The sequence below is a fragment of the Tripterygium wilfordii genome, chromosome 18, assembly GCF_013401445.1.
Source record: "Tripterygium wilfordii isolate XIE 37 chromosome 18, ASM1340144v1, whole genome shotgun sequence".
Lineage (NCBI taxonomy): Eukaryota > Viridiplantae > Streptophyta > Magnoliopsida > Celastrales > Celastraceae > Tripterygium > Tripterygium wilfordii.
Genome location: NC_052249.1, coordinates 749,946 through 772,207, shown reverse-complemented (window position 1 = coordinate 772,207; position 22,262 = coordinate 749,946). Strand labels below are relative to the sequence as shown.

The following is a 22,262-nucleotide window of genomic DNA, read 5'->3' as shown; positions in this document are numbered from 1 at the left end:
GTATTTTTGGTGATTTTGGTCGGAGACGGGAAGGAGGGGAGGATGAGAGAGAAAGAGAGGATCAAATTTTCCTCTTTTTTTTTTACGATGGCCGCGGTGCCCTATTCCAGAGTAGTCGATGCCGCACTCTTCATCAAGAAGTCTTTGCTACCTCAGGCGGCAGTCTATGCTCCTCTCCGCTTCAGATCCACGGCACCGCCGCCCAATGGCTCTGGTTGAGGTTGGGCAGCATCTGCGCCCAAGTGACTCCTTTTTTTTTTTTTCATTTTTCATTCGGGATCTTGTTTCATTTTTCTTTTACTTTTTATAATGCCACTCATCATTTTTACTTTTATTTTAAAATTTATATTATTTTTACATTCCACATGGCATTTCTATTTTAATTTTATTTTAGATTTCAAAATTTTTTTGACATGTAAGCAATTTCAGACAAGAAATTAATCGGAAATTGACTGGAATGAGCTAATTGCTTAAATTTAGAACATTGAATGATCCAATTTGAAATTTTTATCTTTGCGTGACCTAATTACAAACTGACCTATCTTTGAGTGACCTATTTGCACTTAACTCTTTTACTAACATAATGTCAGGGAAATTTGTAAATAAGTTTCCTAAATTTGAAATTTTATGGTTGTTTCTCACTTTACTGTTTTTCATTTGTTTTGTTGAGGTGATTATTTTGATGGGCAACTTGGTCATTTCACGTTACATCTGAAAGCTAGACACCTGAACTCAAAATTCAAAATTCCCCAACCCTTTTCAATCACCATTCCCTAAATGCTTTTCTAGATATTCCTCAATGTCACGGAACGTGAGAAGGAGCTGCTTCCAGAAGAAATCATCGAAGAATTTCTAAAAACTTTAGGAGAGGCTGAGAATGAGACCCCCCTGCAACATGGCCTTTACAAGAAGATCTGACCGTCCATATAATCCAACTCTTTGATTATCGCCACATCATGAATCCATGTGACACCGCAGAAGAAAACTTAAAGAGCATTCTCTGGACCTAATCTTTCCAGTATCAAATTTTACAATCGTACAGGGCTCAACTTACATCAGTCATGCCCTCAACCTCGACTATGAACCATGACAATTTGCCAACAAGACTAACACTACTGCTCTGAAGAAAAAATCCCAGCAACAGATAAATATGGATTCTGGTATGCTTGTTTCCTCTTGGCGTGTATATTTGTTACACATATTTCATGAACTAGAAAGCATGGCATTCCTACACTGGCTAAAATTTTTCTTACAAAGAAAAGGGGGTTGGTACTTCACTTGTCCTTTTTAGTAGACAACTTCCCTTCCAAGTAAGGATATTCAGGAATCGCGCGCCACAGACCCCATAAAATAACCAAGTGGAGGAAAAGAAGCAGAGCAGATGAATAAATGTTTGAGGGATAGACATTCCAGCAAAGCTCAACCCCTATGAACAGAATCAGACTGCAGAACAAAACGCGTTACAATGGAACAATATAACAAAAGACTTAATTGTGAAATGGCTGATCAATGATCATTATTGCCAAGAAAAGCAGGGGTGCATACCGTTGCAATGTAGAAAAATGTGTTCTCCATAATAGGTAAGGCATGCTGTAGAAATACCTATTCCCAAAGAAAGAACAAAATTCAGTAACATTCGTGTATAAGGTAGAATCCAACTAAAGTAGAACTAGGAACCTTATTTATGTATTGGGTCAAATCCAACTAAATTAGAAAACAGCTACTCATTACAAAATAACGAGTCTAAATCAAGATGAAAAACAAGATACCACAGAGTACTTGGCTAAATAAGCGAAATTATCATGTTTGACAGCCTCAAATATGGGGCCTCCCACTAAAATGTAAAACTTTCTAGAGAAGTTAGTTTATGACAGGATGACGGTAAAGTTCAATATCTACATCACAACATTTTGCTTCAGAAAAATATACATTCTCGCTAAGCTTCAGCAGTCTTTCTAATTCTTCAGATGACAAGTGCAATGGTAATTCTATATCTAAACATAAAAGCAAGTGCTGCAGAAATAAAAAGCGCTTTTCTGCAACACAGATATCATATCTTGCATAACTTACCAAGAGTAGAATTGGTAATGCAACGAACGAGCACAGATAATGCCAACGAAGTTACTAGCAAACATAGTCGTCACAATATCTGGATTGAATAGGTAGTACACATATTTAGAATTCAAGTGTTTTTAAAGATAACAAAATGAAAGAATTCAACAAGGAGGGGCACTCGATAGAAAAAAGCAAGAATTGGAAGTAAATAATGAAGAAAGATAAAAGGACTTGCAGATCTGTGATCTCTGTCATAAATCTAAATTCGGATTTCGGAAAAACTGTGACTTACGCTCTTCCTTGAGAATTTTAGAGGATGACCTGGTAGAAGTTGGGAAAAAAATTGCTAGCTTCATGGAGACAACTCTGGACCGTAAAAAATTAAGCAGTCCACCTTCATGCCTGTACTAGACCAATCATGACGAGTAAAAATCCACAAACAAAGTAATTATGGAACGGACATGAATGTCCCCCACCTTATGAAGCTGAGTGATTGTCAAAAACCAGAGGAATTTGCACCAGTTTCATAAAATCCAAATGCATAAACAAAACTTCATCCAACTTAAACAATACGAGTTATCAGAGAACTCTAACCATCCATAAGCTCAGGATTTATTTCTTAGGAAAGAGAAGAAAAAAACAAGTATGGAAATATTTCAGAAAGCAGTCAGAATAGGAATGTTCTTTCTGCCTAAGCAATCTCGTAAAAGCTACAAAAAAGCAATTGCCTACATGTGTTTGTCCATAAGCATAACACATCAAACATGAACATTAATCTACCTACTTTTCTGTATCCGGAAGCAGCAAGAGACTGTATAGCACAACATCCCACCCACAATCCCACATCCACCAAAAATACCATAAAATAATACAATTTTTCATATGTGCAAGTCAGGCACCCTCTCTTTATGTCAAAACAGGTTTGAACTTGAGAGAAAAGAGCATCATACTAACAAGAGCCAGAGCATAGTTATTCAGGTGAAAGAAGACTACTGTTTACAGTCACAAGAGCAAAATATAACCTGAAGGCAGCAGTCCTAAGTAAAAGTTCCAAGATGTTGGTAATAATAAGATAGTATGAACCAAGAATGTACAAAATCTATTTCTAAAAAATGGACTGAAAATTTTAGCTTCATGTTCCTCAAGTTTGTGATATCTCAATAAAATTTCCTACATTTGAGGGAGAAAATGCTTAAATTCATTGAGAACTTGTACTTACTTGCACCACCTATAATGAGCAAAAGCAGTAAGTAGCACGAGGTGAAGAATCAACAAAGAGATTGCAAATTCTTTCGATACAAAAACTGGCTCAGGAATGAACTTGAAGTTTACAGACCTGATGAAATATAAAGAAGGTTATAATTAAAAAAAAAAAAAAAAAAACCAACGGATATTTATTGCAAGGGATTAATTCAGACAAACCTAATTTGTCCATTTATCATTTAAAATAGATCACATATATGATTTTTTTTCACTAAGTTCACAAACACCATTGTGTTCCTTGGTCAAAATTTTGGAAAAATATTTCAAACCATATAGAGAAACAAAGAGTACCAAAAGTGGATGAAAACACGCCCAAGATTGAAGGCTCTTGACAAGTATGCAATTGGATGGGCAACTAAAAAAGGCAGCCCCAACAGAATCTGCAGAACAATCCGTCAAGTATGCGGATATCAATGATGATTTTTCTGGGAAATTCCCTCAGTTACATCAAATGCAGTGGTAGTTCAACTCACCTAACCACAAATAAAAAGATATTAAAAGATGCGGATATCAACTTCTTGCATCAAAGATATGAGCTACTTGAACATTTTTCAAGAGAAAAATCACATTATGACTAAGAGTACAGACAATATATGTGGAAATTTGGGCTTCTTTTTTTTCCAAGAGATGCATTAGTTGGAAATTTAGAATTTACAGAAGCTTAAGGTTCAAAATATTGATATAGAGATGACTAGCTCATGAGACTATGAGAGGCGTAAAGTGAAAAAAGTCAAGGTACAAACCTGAACTAGGGCAGCCCCTGCCAAAGCTGTTATCACCCCACTGATGTCCATGGCCTGTATAACAGTGTTTTGAGAAAAAACAATTTATATTTTTTCAAGTATAAACTTCAAGACTTGTATCAAGCAAAAGCTAACCTACCTTTAGCATGAGAAGTAATAAAGATGGTGCATAAAGGAGAATGTTCATCTTTATTGAAACAGCTCCACTATACAAATAAAGAGAAAAGACTCAGAAAACATGGGGGGGAATCCTACACACAACACCAGAATATGCATTAGGAAAGAGACCAAATTACCTGAAAATGATCAGCCCCAGGTGCCAATTTTGGAAAAGAAATGAGGCTACTGCAGCATGAAGGAGCGTCATGGCTACACAGTCATTGAAGAGACGAAGCACAAAGATTGAGTGAATTCTTTTTGACAGGCAAAGCAAGCTAAGAGCCCACCAGGGAACCTGCATGAAATTTCAAGAACAAGCTAACACAAGAGTTACAGCATGTTCTTTCTAGTTAGAGATCCCATAATAACTCTGCAGGTAACAGAATTCCATAAATCATCGAGTGATGAATTTATAGAAGATTCCAGTACAAACTATACATATGCTTAACTTTGACTGAAAATAAATTGTCAAGCACTTGAACCATCAGTTTATTTTTCGACTTACATCCTCAAGTAATGCAGTTTTTTTTATTAAATTTACGAATTTTAAGTTTTTAAGTGTAAGAATTTAAACATAAATCAATGACATGCAGGCATCTACTAAGGAAAGAACTTTCATACCAAATTGGTCTTCACGTAAATGAATAGAACGATTCCCAAATTTATCATATACAATATTCCAAACAAAATCTGCCATCACAAGAAAGAGTTGACACCGTGAGTTGATATATGCAAGCATATACTAAAAAACAGCCAAACATCATAGAATGCTAGTAAGAAGACAGAGGTTGAAAAATCTCAAGCACATGAGCTTCCCAGATAGCACCGGCAGTCAAGACATAGTACTTAAGCAACTAACATCCAAAATCTAATTATTGATCTTCATATTAAGGAAAACAAAAAATAAGCACTCTCAACAGGATATCCATCAAGAACAGTTCTAATGGTTCTGAAATATGTTCAATCGAACACCGTATCTTCCTCCTTTAAAATGCTTTTGGTGGTGTCGCCAATGTATGACAATCAATAATAACCACTAAATATCAACTTGAAAGATCAAGCTTAAGCTTCTTTAATGTGTTTTAAGTTTTAATTCAAACATTGAATCTTCCCCCTTCAAGTTGCTTTTGGTGGTATTACCAACATTTAACAATAGACACGAGCTGCTAAACATCAAACCTCAAAGAGGAACCATTAGCTGAAATTACCTGAGCAGGATAGACCTCCCCTCCTGTGATATACTCAATAGCTGAGTAGACATACAGAAACCCAGCTGGATAAACCAGAGGACCAGTGTCACCTTTCAAGTTATTATAATCTCTTTCTCCTCCAAGAAAGCCACTTACCTGTTGGTTAGGAAGACTAGATAGCATTAATCACTCTTCTTCTACAAAAAAACTACAAAAAAAAAAAAGACCAGAAACGCAAACGAACAAAGCCAAGAGCATAAGGAGCCAACGATTTCTTCAATTATACAGAAACAAAAGAAGTAAAGTTATAATGCCATTGAATACACTTCGGTTTTCTTGATAACCAAACACATACTAAAATCAATTGAAAAGAGACTCGCCTGTGACATGTAAGCGTCCCAATCTATCTTGGTATCTGAAATTAAAGCAACAAAACAATAAGAAACCAGATTTTTAATCTCAGAGAGAATCCTAAATGAAAGGGAACCGGAGCCAATCTTACAAGGTACGTAGGCGATGATAAAAGCAACGAGGATCGCATCAATGCAAAACAGAGCGAAAGCGGCTGCTACTTTTGGATTTTTGAACAATTTGGGAATCGGAGCATCGCTTCTCTCTGAGGATTTCTTCTTAGTAGCTGAGTTAACCGCCATGGCTTCCCTATTCGTCTAATTCGCAGAATTTTTAGCTCCAATTAGAGAATCAGATTTGCCATATGCGTCGTCTCTCGTTGAATCGGTTTAGCGAAAGACAATTTTCGTTGGATTCAAAGCGGGCCGTGAAGAGGACAACAATAGAGCTCGGCCCATTAAGCAAAGCCCGCTCATGTTTGTAATGTTGAGCCCATCCCAGCCCAGCCCATAATCCTCGATTCGCTCCCATCTAGGATTATGGTCAGTGCCTCAGTGGCTTGATCCTCCATGTCTTCCCATGATTTTTGACTTGGACGTGATCATGGGCCGGACAATCCAGCCAGCTCAGTCCACTAAGCCCGTCAAAACAGCGGGCCAAGTCACACACGTGACACGTGAAGTCGTGAACCCCTGAAGCTCGTTGGCTGGGTTGCGTCTAAGCGGAAAAAATAAAGCTCAAATGGTAAATGATCAGATCAGTATGGATACTGACTACGGCCCATGCCTGTGACCATTATAGAAAGCACTTTTACGCTGTTATGGTAAAATGTCGTGGTTCTTTGCACCCGATAACCAATGAGATTAGACGGCATAATCAACAGACAATGACGCAGGGGCAGGGGCAGGGGCAGGGGCAGGGCACTGTGCACCACCTTGGCTTTCGTTCCGATGAGGTGCATGGCAATCCATACTACAAGCCTACCCTCCACGCTTCATATCCACCGTCGATTCTCATCAGAATCAAACGAATCCTCGGTGATAAAACATTGGCAGGTCTGACCCTATCTACCGTATATAATCGGCCACGTGGCAAAAGATGGTAACCGTAGCCGTCGACTTCATAGTAGAGATTGTGGCCCTAGGTGCGAAATCGCTATAAAGGGCGGTTGGTTGCAACGTCTTCTCCGTTGTATTCGAGGAAATATCAGTTCTCGCACAGCAAGACGCAAATGGCAGAATTGGAAGCCAATCAGCAAACAGAGAGGGTAATTAGAGCCTGAACTTTCATCGCTCTCTGATAGGCTAGGCTTTTCTCTTTTTGTTTTTGTTTTCGAGTTTATTTTGTTGAAATTTGAAGGTTGGAGACAATGAGAGAAAGCTCAAATATCTAGATTTTGTTCAAGTGGCGGCGATCTACTTCGTCGTCTGCTTTTCAACGATCTATGAATACGCCAAGGAGAACTCTGGTCCACTTAAAGCTGGCGTCCAGACCGTTGAAGGCACCGTCAAAACCGTCATCGGCCCTGTCTACGAGAAGTTCCAGAACGTCCCCTTCGAGCTCCTCAAATTCGCAGATCGTAAGGTCAGTACTCTTATTCTGCCCTCGCGTCATACGCTATCAGATTCAGCGACTGATTAATGTGATCAACATGGCTTACAGGTGGACGAGTCATTGAGCGAGTTGGATCGGTACGTGCCGTCACTGGTGAAGCAGGCGTCTAGCCAAGCCAGATTCGTGGCGTCGGAGGTGCAGCGCGCCGGTGTGGTGGACGCTGCGAAGAGCATCACGAAGACTGTGTACACCAAGTATGAGCCTACGGCGAAAGAGCTGTATGGAAAGTACGAGCCGATGGCAGAACAGTACGCTGTGGCTTCGTGGCGGCTACTGAACCGGCTTCCCTTGTTTACGCAGGTGGCTCAGATCGCGGTACCAACGGCAGTTTACTGGTCTGAGAAATACAATCGGACTGTTTGCTACGCTGTAGAGAGAGGACACGCGGCGGCGTGGTATTTACCGGTGATCCCAGTGGAGAGGATTGCTAAGGTGTTCGAGGAGACTGAGAATGGGCTCACTGTTTCCACCGATGGAGAAGCTGCCGTGGCGCAATGAGGGACGTTAGATTTAATCTGATGCTTTTGTGAGACGGAATACCGAATACTGGAGGCTTGATTCAAACCTAATTTTGATCGATATGTTAAAAAATTCAGGGATCAAAAATGTATCATTCTTATCAGATTGTGAAATTTTTACGAAATTCCATAATTTGCGTGATCTGAATCTGATTACAATTTCATTTCATAAGGTACATGGATGTTACTAGAACTAGGAATATTAGTTAATATTAGTAAAATCTTTCAAATTGTGTTGAAATTTGAAATCCTTGCCCTACTGACAACAAAGATATTGTTTTTTTTTTATTTATCGGTTTCCGTGAAGACATCGAGTCTTTGTCTGCATAACTTTTTTCTTCCTGGATGTCTCACTTAATGATACTTAGACCCAGGAAAAGACCTCCCGCTAGTGTTTGTTCTTTGATTTTGTAATTCATCTGCTAGTGTTTGTAAATTCATAAGTCGCTAACGTGACGCTAGGTGTAACATTTGATACTATTGAATGAAGTGTTGACCTTTAAACCCTTTATAAAAAAAAACATATTTTTTTTGTTTTTATTCAAAATATAGGAATGTGCTAACGATTATAAATACCCTTTCCATTGTATTTGTTTCATTTTAACAAAACAAATTCAATGTTGAAAATCTCAATCTACTTATAATATTATTGTTTGTTTTGGGTTTACCGACGCTCTATTTAACAAATTGTTTGATTGCACTTTAGGGATAACTTTAAGGATAGGAATTTGTTTGAATTTGCATGGTTTTGTCGTCTTATTACTATGCAGTAGGCGCTCTCATTTTCTCCCTCTTGTTGGCTCATCTCAAATGCTTGGCCCAAAACTGCTGCTCAGCCTACATGTCCACTTGTCCATTCGAATCTTGAAAAAAAATAAAATCAAAGTGTTGGGATTTTTGGAAATATTGTTCTATCAATGTTTTAAATTAGTTTTAATAAATTTCCCATACATAATATTAAAAAAATAATCATTAAATAAAACTTTTTTATGGTAACTATCTTCTTTATTCCTTTGTTATCTTTTTTTTTTTTAAATAAGGGTTCGGAGAGATAGTGGGATTCAATTCGAACCCAAACCCTAATGGGAGGGTGATCCCATAGGATTCAAACACACGTCCTAATGGATGGATGACGATCTCTTGCATGCAACGTGATAATTGTCGTTCAACCAACGCCTCACTTGCTTGTTATCCTAATTCACTTGTCTTGTTTTCTTTATCAAAAAATGAGGAAATTATTTAAAAAAAAAAAGAAAGAAATTGTGGTCCCCTTTTGGAGTCTTATCTTCTACGGCCCAATAAAAAAGAAAGGAGGGATGTCTGGAGGCAGGCCCAGGCCAAGGCCAGTTCACATTATCTGGTGGACGGCCCATATAGGGTAAATACTTTTACTTGCCAAAAAAAAAAGAGGACAGACATTACTTCCTAAAGAGGCTGTTACATCAAATGTAGTTATTAAAATTAGGTACATCATACATACATACATATGTGTAAATTTATTTTTATTTTTAACCGAGAATTATACCATACAAGTGACCTTCATACTCCAATCATATTAGATGCGGGGGGATTTATGCTTCAATAATATCATATTAGAAGGATATTCAAGCATTATAGTGGAAGCTATCATAGATGGAGAGGTTCGACTAGTAGTTTGAACTCCTGTTATATTGAAAATACGAAGCCTACTACTGTCTTTTGCACAATGGTCAATCAACCATGTTAGACGACAAGCTAACTCAAATGCTCATAATCTAGCCAAGCTATAATTTTAAGATCCAAAATTAAGGGTATGGATTGAAGAGGTCACCCCATAACTAGCGTTGTTCGTCAAAAATGATCATCAAAACTGGACTAAAGTGACAGTGCTGAGGGGTCATATAGTCATTATTGTGGAGCAGCCTCCTATAGTGGTTTTAAAAGGTAAAATTATTTTATTTTTCAAAACATGAGAAATTTCCTCTCTATAAGAGAATGTCATCCATTTTTATGGCGGCGTAAATGTCTTTTGACTTCACAATTACACCTTGGTTGGGGTGTTTGAATACATATGGGTCTATGACATTTTTTCAAAAAAGTGATATTTGGACGTGTGATATGAGCCTAAACTCAGACCATCAGGTCTTGAGGTACAAAAATTTCTCACCTGACAACATAATAAATTTGATCATAACCCGACGCGTGGCCACAATGATATTACTCAAATTGAAAATCGAACTCATGACTTTTCGAGTTCACCACTAAACTATCATTCGCGTGGTCAATACTTATACATACATCTACATCGTCCATATATGCGGTGTGTTATTGCAAATCAATTCCTTTTAGTTGCTCAACTTGGAATGTTATTGGTTCCGCTACTCAGTCACATTGACTCATTTGATTAATTGGAGCAAGCTAGTCAACGAATTTGGTCAACCCTTTAAATCTATATTACTCTGTGTTTTTCCACCTCAACGGTAAGATCCAGCTTGAACATGCTAATGATTAAGACTAATTAAAATGATTAGAAAATATATAAACACACAACATGCACGATTGATGCATGTGATTATAGCTAAGCCTTTGAAAATGAATTTACGTAATAATCCCAACCAAAAAATATCACGTTTGCCTAATCCGCAATGTTGTGGGGTTGGCCGACCATTGATGGACCCCACATTAATGTGCCGACGCTGACAGGTTTATTTTATTCCATAATATAATAATTAATACTATAAAGTTGCTATAAATAATCAACTCTGCGTGACCGAGAAGTAGTTCTCTGTGTTTGTTTGTTATTTTTTTTGTTTATTATGTATTTTCTTGTCTTTTTTTTTTTACAAACCCAAGGCTGCATTCCATAATAGGAAAAAAATGTTACACCTAACGCCGCATTAGCGACGTAGGAATTCATAAACACTAACAGATGAATTACAAATATCAGACTAAAACACTATCCCGAGCTAAACCCTGATAGAATATGGAAAAACAAAAAGTAAAACATCACACGTGGATTAGATCAAGATTTTTGGCTTCCTTTTCATCAAGAAATACCTATCTCCACTAGATCTAAAAGTCTCATCATTGTGCACCAAATATGTATCGCTGTAACACACTAGCATAATTGATGTTGTGAAAAATCTACGATAACTGGATGAGAAGAACTATATTTCATTTCGATAGGAGACGGTGTGATGAAGGTTGTGGGTGTACATTTTCACCTTTAAGAAAAACCTTTTGGAATTATATTAGTCACATTTATTACTTTAATATTATAATAATCCAATGAAATTTGCGAAATTATTTTATCAAAAGAGAAATTTACCAAATTATAATTAAAGTTTTAAAACCCAAAAAATTCAAATTTCCATTATTTGGTCAACAAACATTTGTTGTGAAACGAAATGCAATGATGCAAATTAAACATTTCTTAGCCCAAATCTCCACAATTTGGCATTCACCATATCATTTCCTTAATAAAAAAAAATCACATGATTTTTTTATTTCAACATTAATTCCAATTCAAATTGATATATATATATTTTAAATACCACTAACAAATAAGTTAATAGTTGGAATCGAACATTGAAGACACATATACATATAAATATAAATAAATAGTGATTTTTTTTTGCAGCTTTACATATAAGTAAATAATTATCTACCAGGAATTGACGATAAAGTTCCTGAATCATATGGAAATTACCTAAGAAACCAGACACAGCCGTTCCTACTTCTCACCGCCATTATTAACCTCCTAAACCTTCTCTTCTCTGCAAAAATTGTTAAAAAAATACAAATTATATATAAACCAAACAACAAATCCTGTATTATACAGAAACCTTGATAACTGATCGTCCGCAATCATTCACATCCTCTCTCTCGAGTCGCAACGAATCCAAATCTTCATCGTTGGATCAGAGGGCCAGACCAAACACCACCACTAGCAGAAAACATGGTTGAAACCAGACGCAGCTCTTCGTCTAAGCGCCCTCTCGCCTCGTCTGCTAACCCCGTGCCTTCACCATCGGCCAAGCGATCCAAGGTTAGATGCATGAACGATTGATTTTTTTTTTGAATCTGATTATGGGTTTTTTGGTGTCAAGATTTGTTTTTGTTATATGGGTTTTGTGGGTTCTGATCGAAGTTTTTGTGGGGGTTGAAATCTAGGCTGGTGAGGCATCCTCGAAGGCAAACGATGCGGCGGCGGTTGAGTTATCGACGGATACCAATGGTTCGGTCAAAGAATCTGGGTCTGGAAGTCTTGAACCGGAGCTGCAATCCCCTGATCTGCAGGCCGACGATGCTGCCAAGCCCGCCGATGGGGAGAAATCGCCAGATGCTGAGGTGGAAGAGGAGGCCTTGGCGTCTCCGCGCTCCATAGGTGCAGTCGTCACTCATATCTGCATGCGGTTTGTTGGTGTTTTGGGCGATAAAGATTCTTTCTTTTTGGGTCTGATTTTGATTTTTTGGTTGAATTTTGGAGTAGGTGAAGCTGCAGTGGATGCTGCGGGTAATCGGCAGAAGAAGCGGCCTGTGAAAGCGGCAAAACTGAATACGAAGGCTGCGTGGGGAAAGCTTCTTTCGCAGTTCTCCCAGGTGGGTTTTTGCTCTCCAGTCTATGTTTTCATGGTTGTTTGTTCTTTTGATCTAATTGATTGTCTGAGTAATTGCTTCCAAATTCCTTTGAGGAACATGGTTAGTTTTTGAAGATTGAATTTCTTCTTGCTCTGGAAGGTGGTTTTTTTTTTTTTTTTTAATCAGTGGCATAGTTTTATTATACTTGGTTAGAAATTAGAATATTCCTCGGATGTTTGGAGTTGTATTTAGAATTTTGCATTGGCTAGTTTTCTCAGCATTTTTGTGAATGTAGTTGGCATGACTACAAACCTGCCAGGTAATTTGACTTCTATATTATCTTTTGTAGTTTTCACTCGGGGGTTATTATCTTAACCCCGGGATACTATCGTCCGTGCTTATCGTGCATTGTGGTTTCCCTTTCTCAATGTTTGTATGGAACTTTGGCTCTTATGTCAATTCTGGAATCAACGTTAAGATTTATTTGCTATTTGTTGTTGGCTGTTCAAGTCTTTAAGCACATTATATCATTCCGAGAATGAAAATTTAATTTTCCACTGTTGGTTTGAGTCTTCTTATGAAAGAGAGGGATGTTGGGGGGGGGGGGGGGGAGGATAAATCTTATTTGAAATCAAGTGGAAATTGAGGATTGGGTTTTCAAATTTCAAAAGTTTCAATTGATAGAATGAACTGGAATGGCAGAGGGGGACATGCGAGCCTTGATTAGCATTTCCAAGGAATATGTCTAGTGCGATATGAGGCGAAGTGGAAACTATTTTAAAATGAGTCATGGCCTCTGTTTCTTTTCATGTTGAAACATTGCTTGATATGGAGGTGAAGATTGTGTTGACGAGGTTGCTTCAAGATGTCTGGTGGAGTATGAGTGATGTAAGTGATGTCTATACTGGATGATACTGCTCTTTCTGAGGATAGATTGGAATACTTACCTTTTCGAGATAGATTGGAATACTTATTGAAACTGATCTTTGGAATACTTTCTGTGTTGTCTAATAGGGCATAGGAAATTGTCCTCTAGTCGACTAGGTTGATTCTGCCAGATTTTTTTTCCCAGGGGAACTGAACAGAAATATTTATTTTTGGCTCTGATGTTTGATTGTCTAGTGTGCTTAACAATCTACTTGCCATTGATGTTTTCCTTTGAGCAACAAGCTTGAGTTTTTTTTTTTTTTTTTTAAAATTGTCTTTGTAAGGCCTATAATTCCTCTGGTTGCTCTCTGTGTGTGTGTGTGTCATGTTTGTTGAGTATTATTGAATTTATTACCATCAATTGCTTCTAATGTTGAGGCTTTTTGGTATTTCCAGAATCCTCACCTTAACATGTGTGGTGCTACTTTCACTGTTGGCCAAAGTCGTACTTGCAATTTGTGTCTTAATGATCCATCCGTCAGTTCTACTTTATGTAAACTGAGGCATGTTGAGGTATTGTGTTTTTCCCAATGGCGACTACTTGCCCTATCACCCATTTTACTTTCTTGTTGTAGTACTAATGTGTTTCCCCTACCCTCAAAATGTTTCCCTGTAGCGTGGAGGTTCATCTGTTGCCCTATTGGAGATATCTGGGGGCAAAGGATTTGTCCAAGTGAATGGGAAAATTTACTACAAGAATTCCAGTAAGACATTAACTAGTGGTGATGAACTGGTTTTCAGTTCTTCTGGAAAACATGCTTACGTATCCTCTTTTGATTTATTTTTCTGGTGTTTGGCCAGCAGTGTAGACCCCCGGCATAGTAATTTAGAACAAAAATCAAATACAGAGTAAAGGAAGGGAAAGTTTCGTTCTGTGAATTTTTCCTGCCGTTAGCATTTTTGTGGTATAATTGATATTTTTGACTTCTTTTAAATTTATATAATTTCCTTGACTGCAAAATAGATTTTTCAGCAGCTCACTCATGATACTGTAGCTGCTACCGGTCTATCTTCATCATTAAGCATTCTGGAAGCACAAAGTGCTCCATTAAAGGAAATACATATTGAGGCAAGGGCAGGGGACTCCTCTGCTGTTGCTGGAGCGTCAATATTAGCCTCTTTGTGCCAGAAGGACATATCCCTTCTTCCTCCACCCCCCAAGACTAGTGGTGATGTGCAGCAAAGCACTGAGATGCCTCAACTTCCGTCTGGATGTGGAGAATCTGATGATCGCACTCCAGACATTGATATGAAGGATGGTCCGAGTACTAATGAGCCTGCTGATGCTTCTTTGAGGGGAAAAACTGGTTGTCCATCATCTTGTGCTGCTCATGAAAACCACAATATTGATAGCCTTGGATTGGATTCATGTCCACATGCCGCCTCCAAAAAGATTAGTGGGACAACGTACGAGTTGACGCCTCTACTGAGGATGCTTACGGGAACGTCATCATCTAATTATGATTCAAGAGGCGGCATTCCTAAAATACCTGATGAGCATAGGGAAATCAGGGACCTGCTGAAGGAGTTTGGTTCTCGTGCAAATTTGATTAAACGACAAGCACTTAAGGATAGTTTGCAGCAAGGAATCCTAAATCCTGGCAGCATTGGTATTTCATTTGCAAGTTTTCCATATTACCTCAGGTGCAATTTCTTCCTTATGGTTGTGTATGGTATTGGTATACAGTGTTTTTGGATTCTTATTTTTAATTTTAATTGTGCATAACTTGTGGAGAAGAATGAATGGCCTCCTCCATGTACCATCATTGTTGTAGTTTGTCTTCTCTTGTCTATGTTTTATACTTCCTGTACTTGCTCCAGCACCAACTATTTTGACATTGTGTATTTTCGCAGCGACACTACGAAGAATGTTTTGATAGCTTCTACATACATCCAGCTGAAGTGTGACAAGTTTTCAAAATTGGCCTCAGATCTTCCTACTGTGTCTCCCCGAATATTATTATCTGGTCCAGCAGGTAGTTATTGTCTTGATAATTTTATTTAGTCATTGGTGCTTTATTTCTCTGTTATTTTTTTTGTTAAAATAAATACTTTAGTAAATGCCTGAATGGAAATTTTATAGGTTCTGAGATATACCAGGAGACATTGGTGAAGGCACTTGCCACACATTTTGGGGCTAGACTTCTAATTGTTGATTCCCTTCTCTTGGCCGGTGTAAGCTTCTTTTATCTCTGTTTGGTTTGCATTTCACTATTTATCTACCTACATTATCTTCTTCTCATAAGATTTTCATTTCTGTTTTGAATTGATTTCTTCTTTTGAGGTCAGAATCTGCATTTTTTTGTTGCTTTTGTATTTCTATTTACACACTTACGAAATATGGCAGGGATCAGGGGCCAAAGATTCTGATTTGGTGAAGGAAAGTTCAAGGCCTGAGAGAGTCTCTGCATTTGCAAAACGAGCTTCACATGCTGCTGCATTGCAGCATAAAAAACCGACATCTACTGTTGAGGCTGATATTACGGGTGGCTCAATGATAAATTCTCAGACGCCGACAAAGCAGGAGACGTCAACTGCTTCATCCAAAAACTATACATTTAAACAAGGCAAGTTATTTCTTTTCTCAGTAGTTAGTTTCTCACTATTTATATACTGCAGAGTGCAGATTGATATTTTGAGGGGCATTTCTGAATTCAGTACCCATGTATGCAGGTGACAGAGTGAAGTTTGTGGGCAGCTGTCATACAGTTGCTTCCATACAACCTCCTTTGAGGTATGGTTACTATCATAAATCTAATTTTGTTTAGTTTATCTGTGTTTTTTTTATCTTAATTATAGACACTGATTATTAATTTGTTCCCTGTCATGAGAAGGGGACCGACAGTTGGTTTTCGAGGCAAAGTAGTCCTTGCTTTTGAAGACAATAGTTCCTCAAAAATTGGGGTTAGATTTGATAAATCAATCCCTGAAGGAAATGACCTTGGGGGTCTCTGCGAAGAAGATCACGGTTTCTTCTGCTCTGGTAATTACCCCACCCCTTTGTCCTTTCCTTTTGCTTTGAAAACTACTTGTTATTTTCCTCCTGCTAAGTGCTAACCATCATTTTCTTTATTGTACAGCTAATTCCCTTCGGTTAGAGAGTTCTGCTGGGGATGATGTTGACAAATTTGCTATTAATGAACTTTTTGAGGTACGGACCAGTTTTCAAGTGTTATCATTGTCTTGATAGTCTTTTATGCATAGTTCTTCATTCTTTATTCCCTTTTGTAGGTTGCTTCAAATGAAAGTAAAAGTGGTTCCTTGATACTGTTTATGAAAGACATAGAGAAGTCTATGGTGGGGAATCAGGATGCATATGTGGCCTTCAAGAGTAAGTTCGACAATTTACCAGGGAATGTTGTTGTAATTGGCTCCCATACACAGGCGGACAGCCGTAAAGAGAAGGTAAGCAGTTGATGATATTGGTTTGTAAAATGTTTGTGTAGTCCTTAATGGTCGTTATTGCTTTAGAACTGAACATGGTCATATGTTTGATATTTTACTTTTTCCTGCATCCAGTCTCATCCTGGAGGTCTTCTATTTACGAAATTTGGAAGCAATCACACAGCTTTACTTGATCTTGCTTTCCCGGTAAGTTGAGAGTTAAACAACTCTTAGCCCTTTTCCCTCCTACTCATAGTTTCATGGATCATTTTATGGGTGTTCTATTTGGTATGATCTATATTCTGCTTACTAGTCAAAAGTTGGTTCCTTTTCCATGTTTATATGTGAAAACGTAAAGTTCATGTGTATTATGTTGAGTAAGTCGCCCAATTTAGGCCTTCATTTAACATGTACACTCAGTCACTCACTGGGTAACTTAAGCCAGTGAAAAATGCTTTGAGACATTGGGCATCTTTTATTTGGATACTTCTGAGGCTCTCAACGTTGTTTTGATTGTAGAAACATTCGAACAATCACCCTTTGTCTCCTTTGTTCTTTGGGCTTTTTATGCCTGTTGTGTCATTGCGGTGTCACCACAGAGAAAGTAGTTGCATCTGTGCACTTAGGTTTGGAGGATATTGTCAATTCTAGAAATAACTAATTGCCTGGTTTGTGGGGGAGACCTTTTATAGAGCAGCTTATGGCATGGTAATTCCTCAATAATTAAGTAATTATCTTCTTTACAATCTGCAGTTTTGTACTGAGCTCTGCATTTGTCTACTACGGTCATTCCTTCATCTGAGTCTAGTTCTCAAGGCTTTTGAATTTAATCAACACGGTTTGAATTGCAAAAGCTGTTGAAAGTAGCAACAGCAGGACCGTTTTATTTAGCATAACCCCCCAACCCCTACCACCAAAAAAAATAAATAATAAGTGACTTTCAGGCATTTCTATGCTAGTAATCAAGGCAAATGAATTTGTGGATTGGTTTGTTGCAAGTTGTAAATAGGGTATGGGAATGAATATGGGAGATTAATTATGTGTCTGAGCTGTACCTGTAAATGATATTTTTTTAAAAAATTTTATTTTTACTCCTTTGTATTTTAATTTATTTTCATTGCGAAAGTTGCTTAGTGGCCTCGTGAAAGATGTCTGTTGAAGATGTCATGATGCCCTAGGGGAAAGCCAGTGTTTCTTAGTGAATGTTTATAGGATACATGAGACATATTTATTGTGTGGCATGATCTACAATGTAAAGCTTCTTAGTAAAATAAGAAATTTTCTCCACTTCTCTTCATCCCTTATGTCTTTCTTGGCAAACAACAACTCTAGCCAAGAAATGTTTCAAATAATCAAACCTAGAAAATGGAAGTTGACTAAATTGGTTTAAATGACATTGTGAGGCAAAATCAAACTTATTTAGCCACTAGTATGAAACGACTATTTTTTCTCTCCCGATTGGAACAACTTATCTCTGTCCACATTGTTTTACTAGCCGCTCAAACCATCCACCAACATTTACATTGAACAACATTTCTTACATAGAACAGAAAGTGCATGCTTTCTCTTTTATCCATTATTTTCCCCATTAATACTCAACTTCTTCTCTTATCTGTCTGTTTCTGTTGCCCCATATAATTTCTAGCTCTCTATCGTCTCCCATCACTTATATATTTTCTCATTTTTTATATCCCAAATCTCACATGTGGACTTTTACATTGTTTAGGGTGGTAGTTTTTGATGGTTGTTTTATATATATGAAGATGAGATATGTTTATTTTGAGATTGGTTTGATGAAACCTTTGCTTCTCATACAGGATAGCTTTGGTAGGCTGCATGAGCGGGGGAAAGAGACGCCCAAAACGATGAAGCAACTTTCTCGACTTTTCCCTAACAAAGTGGGAATACAGCTGCCCCAGGTATTTGGCCTGCATATGGTTTTCCTTTTTTTTTTCCTGATATTTCCTGAATTTTGCGCCATCTGATTTTGAGACCCTGGCAGGATGAAGCTTTACTTTTGGACTGGAAGCAGCAGTTGGAGCGTGATATTGAAACTTTAAAAGCACAGGCCAACATTGTTAGCTTTCGCTCGGTCAGTAATATTATCTTCGAGTCTTTTATATCCTGCCTGTCTTTAATAAACCTTTTCTTCAAGCTTGCGGTGGCTTCTGAGTTCTGTCTTAAATGTTCCGTAAGGTTGCGGTTGTGAAAAGTCCCCAGTATGATGATTCACACCCAGGGATCACATTTATTTGGACTTTTTTTGTGTGTGTGTGGGGTAGCCGGGGGGGGGGGGGGGTTCTCATTGTGAGGTTGTTGTGCATGAGTTTGAAGGAATGAGGATATAAGCCATTGTATCTGTGGGTATTGACATTATGCTTAATTCTTTCAGGTGCTCGGTCGGATTGGCCTGGAATGCCCTGATCTTGAAAGTCTTTGCATCAATGATCAGGCTCTTACAACTGAAAGTCAGTACATTTGAAGTCTATATATCTTTTTCGGTTGCCTTAACTGAGTGAATCTGGCACTGATTTTATTTTCATTTTACTAGATGTGGAGAAAATAGTAGGCTGGGCTTTAAGTCACCACTTGATGCATTATTCAGAAGGTTTGGCCAGAGATGCTAAGCTTGCGATTTCTACTGAAAGGTTGCTAAATTGTTTATGATTATAGTTGATTCTTGAATTTCGAAGAAATTGTTTTAAACAGAGCTGATATATATCTGTCATCTTGTCTTGGCTCGGATGATTTATCCTGCAGTATAAGGTATGGTTTGAACATTTTACTAGGCGTTCAAAACGAAAGCAAGAGCTTGAAGAAATCACTCAAGGTAAAACTGATTGCTCTGGCCAGCGTTTGTTTCTAGAACAGACGCACAAATCCATGCCATTTGCAATATTGGGGATTGGTTTTTAACAGTATAAATGGTTTCAGGATGTCGTAACGGAGAATGAATTTGAGAAGAAACTTCTTGCGGATGTTATTCCTCCAAATGACATCGGGGTCACATTTGATGACATAGGAGCCTTAGAAAATGTCAAGGATACCTTGAAGGAGCTGGTGATGCTTCCTCTTCAGAGGCCGGAATTGTTTTTGAAAGGACAGCTGACTAAGGTTTCCTTACATACCCATATATCAGTTTCCTTGGATATTTTCATCCATCTATGTCTGTGTTAGTAAGTTTTGTGTGAATGGTCTGAACGTGGTGTATGCAGCCATGCAAGGGAATTTTACTGTTTGGGCCTCCTGGCACTGGAAAAACAATGTTAGCCAAGGCTGTCGCGACTGAGGCGGGTGCAAATTTTATCAATATATCAATGTCAAGCATCACTTCAAAGGTATAAATCTACGCTTATGGACGCCTTAAACTATATTGTTCGTCATTTTGATGTTATAACACTTTCGTCTTTCTTGCAGTGGTTTGGTGAAGGCGAGAAATATGTTAAAGCAGTGTTCTCTTTAGCTAGTAAAATTGCTCCTAGTGTTGTTTTTGTTGACGAGGTTAGTTAAATGCTTCTCCAGCTTTTAATATTTTATCAACAAAGTCTTCAGTCCCATATCTTCTCATGTGTTTTTGTCAGTGGATGTAGTCTTTCCTTAATGCTCCAGATTATGTTTCTCTCTTTCTTTTGTGTGTTTGGTCTATAGAAATTATGATATTTGATATTGCCACAGGTTGATAGCATGTTGGGTAGACGTGAAAATCCAGGAGAACATGAAGCTATGCGCAAAATGAAGAATGAATTTATGGTGAATTGGGATGGTCTTCGTACAAAGGATAAAGAGCGGGTATTGGTACTTGCTGCCACCAATAGGCCTTTTGATCTTGACGAGGCTGTTATAAGAAGGTTACCCCGGAGGTAAGCAACTCATAGGCATCTTTACGTTCCCCTCTTCTCCTCATTATCTGGTAGACAAGCATTTTCACTGGCTTTCTTGTGTGAATTGATTGTGCAGGTTGATGGTTAATTTGCCTGATGCCTCCAACAGAGAGAAAATCCTTAAAGTTATCTTAGCCAAAGAAGAATTGTCACCCGATGTGGAGTTAGAGGCAATTGCAAATATGACTGATGGGTATTCTGGAAGTGACCTTAAGGTTTCCTCTCTCTTCCTTTTGTATAGTTCTTTGTTTGTTGGGGGGTGGATGGAGGGTTCATTTCCTGTGTCATTTGAGTTGTGATTCCCCCTAATAGAACTTCTGTTTGCAGAATCTGTGTGTGACTGCAGCTCATTTTCCGATACGCGAAATACTTGAGAGAGAAAAGAAGGTTAGTTTGATAAGCTATTTTTTTACTGTAATGAAACCGTTGCAAATTTTAAGTTCCATTTAACCCCCTTGCGTGCAACCAAGTGCAAAAGTCAAGGAAGAAGAAATTATGTATAACAAATATATAATCACAGCATCAAATGAGTCAAGATTGTGCTATCAAATTCTCAGGGTTACTCCAATGAGGGTGCTACTGAAATCCGTGAAAGATTAAAACCTTCTATTTTTTTTAATATTTGTTTATACTTCTATACACGCACGGTTTTTTCCTTGTACACTTCATCTTGGAGGACTTGTTTTGGCACTTACATTCTTGACAAATTTCAGGAGAGAGCTTCAGCATTGGCGGAAAACAGACCATTGCCTGGACTTCATAACAGCACTGATGTACGCTCTCTGAAGATGGATGATTTTAAGTGTGCGCATGAACAAGTACGATCCTATTACTTGCTCAGTTGGCATCACTAATCGTCTTTTCTTATGTTGCTTTTTAGTTTATCTCTCTACTCTTTCTTCTATGTTCCTTTAGAATTACTTTCGAGTTTTATTGAGGGGAATGGGGTGATGCTACAAAAACCATAGTGAAGGGCCTCTAGTGGCTAGAGTGGCGGCTTCCGGTACCTAAAGTATTTAGCTGATATGATATTTAAATGCAGGTATGTGCAAGCGTTTCATCGGAGTCTACAAATATGAATGAGCTCCTCCAGTGGAATGATTTATATGGAGAAGGTGGCTCCAGGAAAAAGACGTCTCTCAGCTACTTCATGTAGAGAACGTATGTTTGTGTACAGCGATCCATGTTACAGATGTTTATTCACCTCTCTCTACCTGGCAGAGTCGGGAGTCGGGACACCATTGATTATGGAATTCTATCGCAGGTACTGAGCTCGGTGTACCATATTATCATAGGTTTTGGAATCATTTACCATTTTAGGGAGGTTTTACAATATTTATCAAGCAGGTTTTGTTTGACGGAAGCCGTCTTCTTGTTAATCTATCTAGTTTTGAATTCCTTCTCTTTCCCCTTTTCTTGTCTCGTCTGTAGCATGTAAATTCTCATTTTGATCAATTGAATAAGCATTCCCCTCTTTTTCTCCCCTTCTTTAACTGGAGATATAATTGTGGACATCCATAACTATATATCTTTCACACCAGAAGAAGAAGAATCATCTGTTAGGGAGGTTATTTTCACTGTGATTGTATTGAGTTTTTGGTTAAGTAATTGGTATGG

The 22,262-nt window shown here is 38.0% G+C and overlaps 3 protein-coding genes across 3 annotated transcripts; 2 read left to right on the top strand and 1 right to left on the bottom strand.

Moving 5' to 3' along the window:
- Nucleotides 1-826: 826 nt before the first annotated feature.
- LOC119983571 (dol-P-Man:Man(5)GlcNAc(2)-PP-Dol alpha-1,3-mannosyltransferase) lies at nt 827-6,140 on the bottom strand. Its single transcript, XM_038827243.1, has 13 exons — nt 5,913-6,140; nt 5,791-5,825; nt 5,429-5,566; nt 4,842-4,910; nt 4,358-4,515; nt 4,201-4,267; nt 4,062-4,115; nt 3,610-3,698; nt 3,275-3,391; nt 2,348-2,457; nt 2,071-2,149; nt 1,546-1,602; nt 827-1,443 (listed from the first exon to the last, which is right to left on the bottom strand). The coding sequence occupies exons 1-13, from the start codon at nt 6,061-6,063 to the stop codon at nt 1,275-1,277; spliced, it is 1,293 nt and encodes a 430-aa protein (XP_038683171.1). The 5' UTR covers nt 6,064-6,140; the 3' UTR covers nt 827-1,274.
- Nucleotides 6,141-6,910: 770 nt separating this feature from the next.
- On the top strand, nt 6,911-8,137 carry LOC119984599 (stress-related protein-like). The gene is made up of 3 exons (XM_038828618.1): nt 6,911-7,028; nt 7,121-7,345; nt 7,424-8,137. Exons 1-3 carry the CDS (start codon nt 6,993-6,995, stop codon nt 7,871-7,873), a joined length of 711 nt encoding a protein of 236 aa, XP_038684546.1. The 5' UTR covers nt 6,911-6,992; the 3' UTR covers nt 7,874-8,137.
- Nucleotides 8,138-11,604: 3,467 nt separating this feature from the next.
- Nucleotides 11,605-22,129, top strand: LOC119984160. Its single transcript, XM_038827982.1, has 27 exons — nt 11,605-11,920; nt 12,046-12,259; nt 12,365-12,474; nt 13,777-13,893; nt 13,997-14,143; nt 14,345-15,024; nt 15,235-15,356; nt 15,464-15,555; nt 15,728-15,947; nt 16,054-16,114; nt 16,215-16,363; nt 16,461-16,531; nt 16,612-16,785; nt 16,900-16,971; nt 18,582-18,683; nt 18,767-18,856; nt 19,157-19,232; nt 19,316-19,412; nt 19,525-19,594; nt 19,699-19,878; nt 19,980-20,102; nt 20,182-20,265; nt 20,440-20,624; nt 20,722-20,860; nt 20,973-21,032; nt 21,359-21,463; nt 21,688-22,129. Exons 1-27 carry the CDS (start codon nt 11,831-11,833, stop codon nt 21,799-21,801), a joined length of 3,744 nt encoding a protein of 1,247 aa, XP_038683910.1. The 5' UTR covers nt 11,605-11,830; the 3' UTR covers nt 21,802-22,129.
- The last annotated feature ends 133 nt before the right edge of the window (nt 22,130-22,262 follow it).

Excerpts from the sequence above, each read along its gene's own strand:
- LOC119983571 (XM_038827243.1), bottom strand. The coding sequence starts at position 6,063 with ATGGCGGTTAACTCAGCTACTAAGAAGAAATCCTCAGAGAGAAGCGAT. Across the intron at positions 5,567-5,790 it reads GGGACGCTTACATGTCACAG|GTAAGTGGCTTTCTTGGAGG; the intron begins GCGAGTCTCTTT and ends CCTAACCAACAG. Across the intron at positions 4,516-4,841 it reads TTTACGTGAAGACCAATTTG|GTTCCCTGGTGGGCTCTTAG; the intron begins GTATGAAAGTTC and ends AATTTCATGCAG.
- LOC119984599 (XM_038828618.1), top strand. The coding sequence starts at position 6,993 with ATGGCAGAATTGGAAGCCAATCAGCAAACAGAGAGG. Across the intron at positions 7,029-7,120 it reads CCAATCAGCAAACAGAGAGG|GTTGGAGACAATGAGAGAAA; the intron begins GTAATTAGAGCC and ends TGAAATTTGAAG. Across the intron at positions 7,346-7,423 it reads TCAAATTCGCAGATCGTAAG|GTGGACGAGTCATTGAGCGA; the intron begins GTCAGTACTCTT and ends CATGGCTTACAG.
- LOC119984160 (XM_038827982.1), top strand. The coding sequence starts at position 11,831 with ATGGTTGAAACCAGACGCAGCTCTTCGTCTAAGCGCCCTCTCGCCTCG. Across the intron at positions 16,364-16,460 it reads TCACGGTTTCTTCTGCTCTG|CTAATTCCCTTCGGTTAGAG; the intron begins GTAATTACCCCA and ends TTTATTGTACAG. Across the intron at positions 16,532-16,611 it reads CTATTAATGAACTTTTTGAG|GTTGCTTCAAATGAAAGTAA; the intron begins GTACGGACCAGT and ends TCCCTTTTGTAG.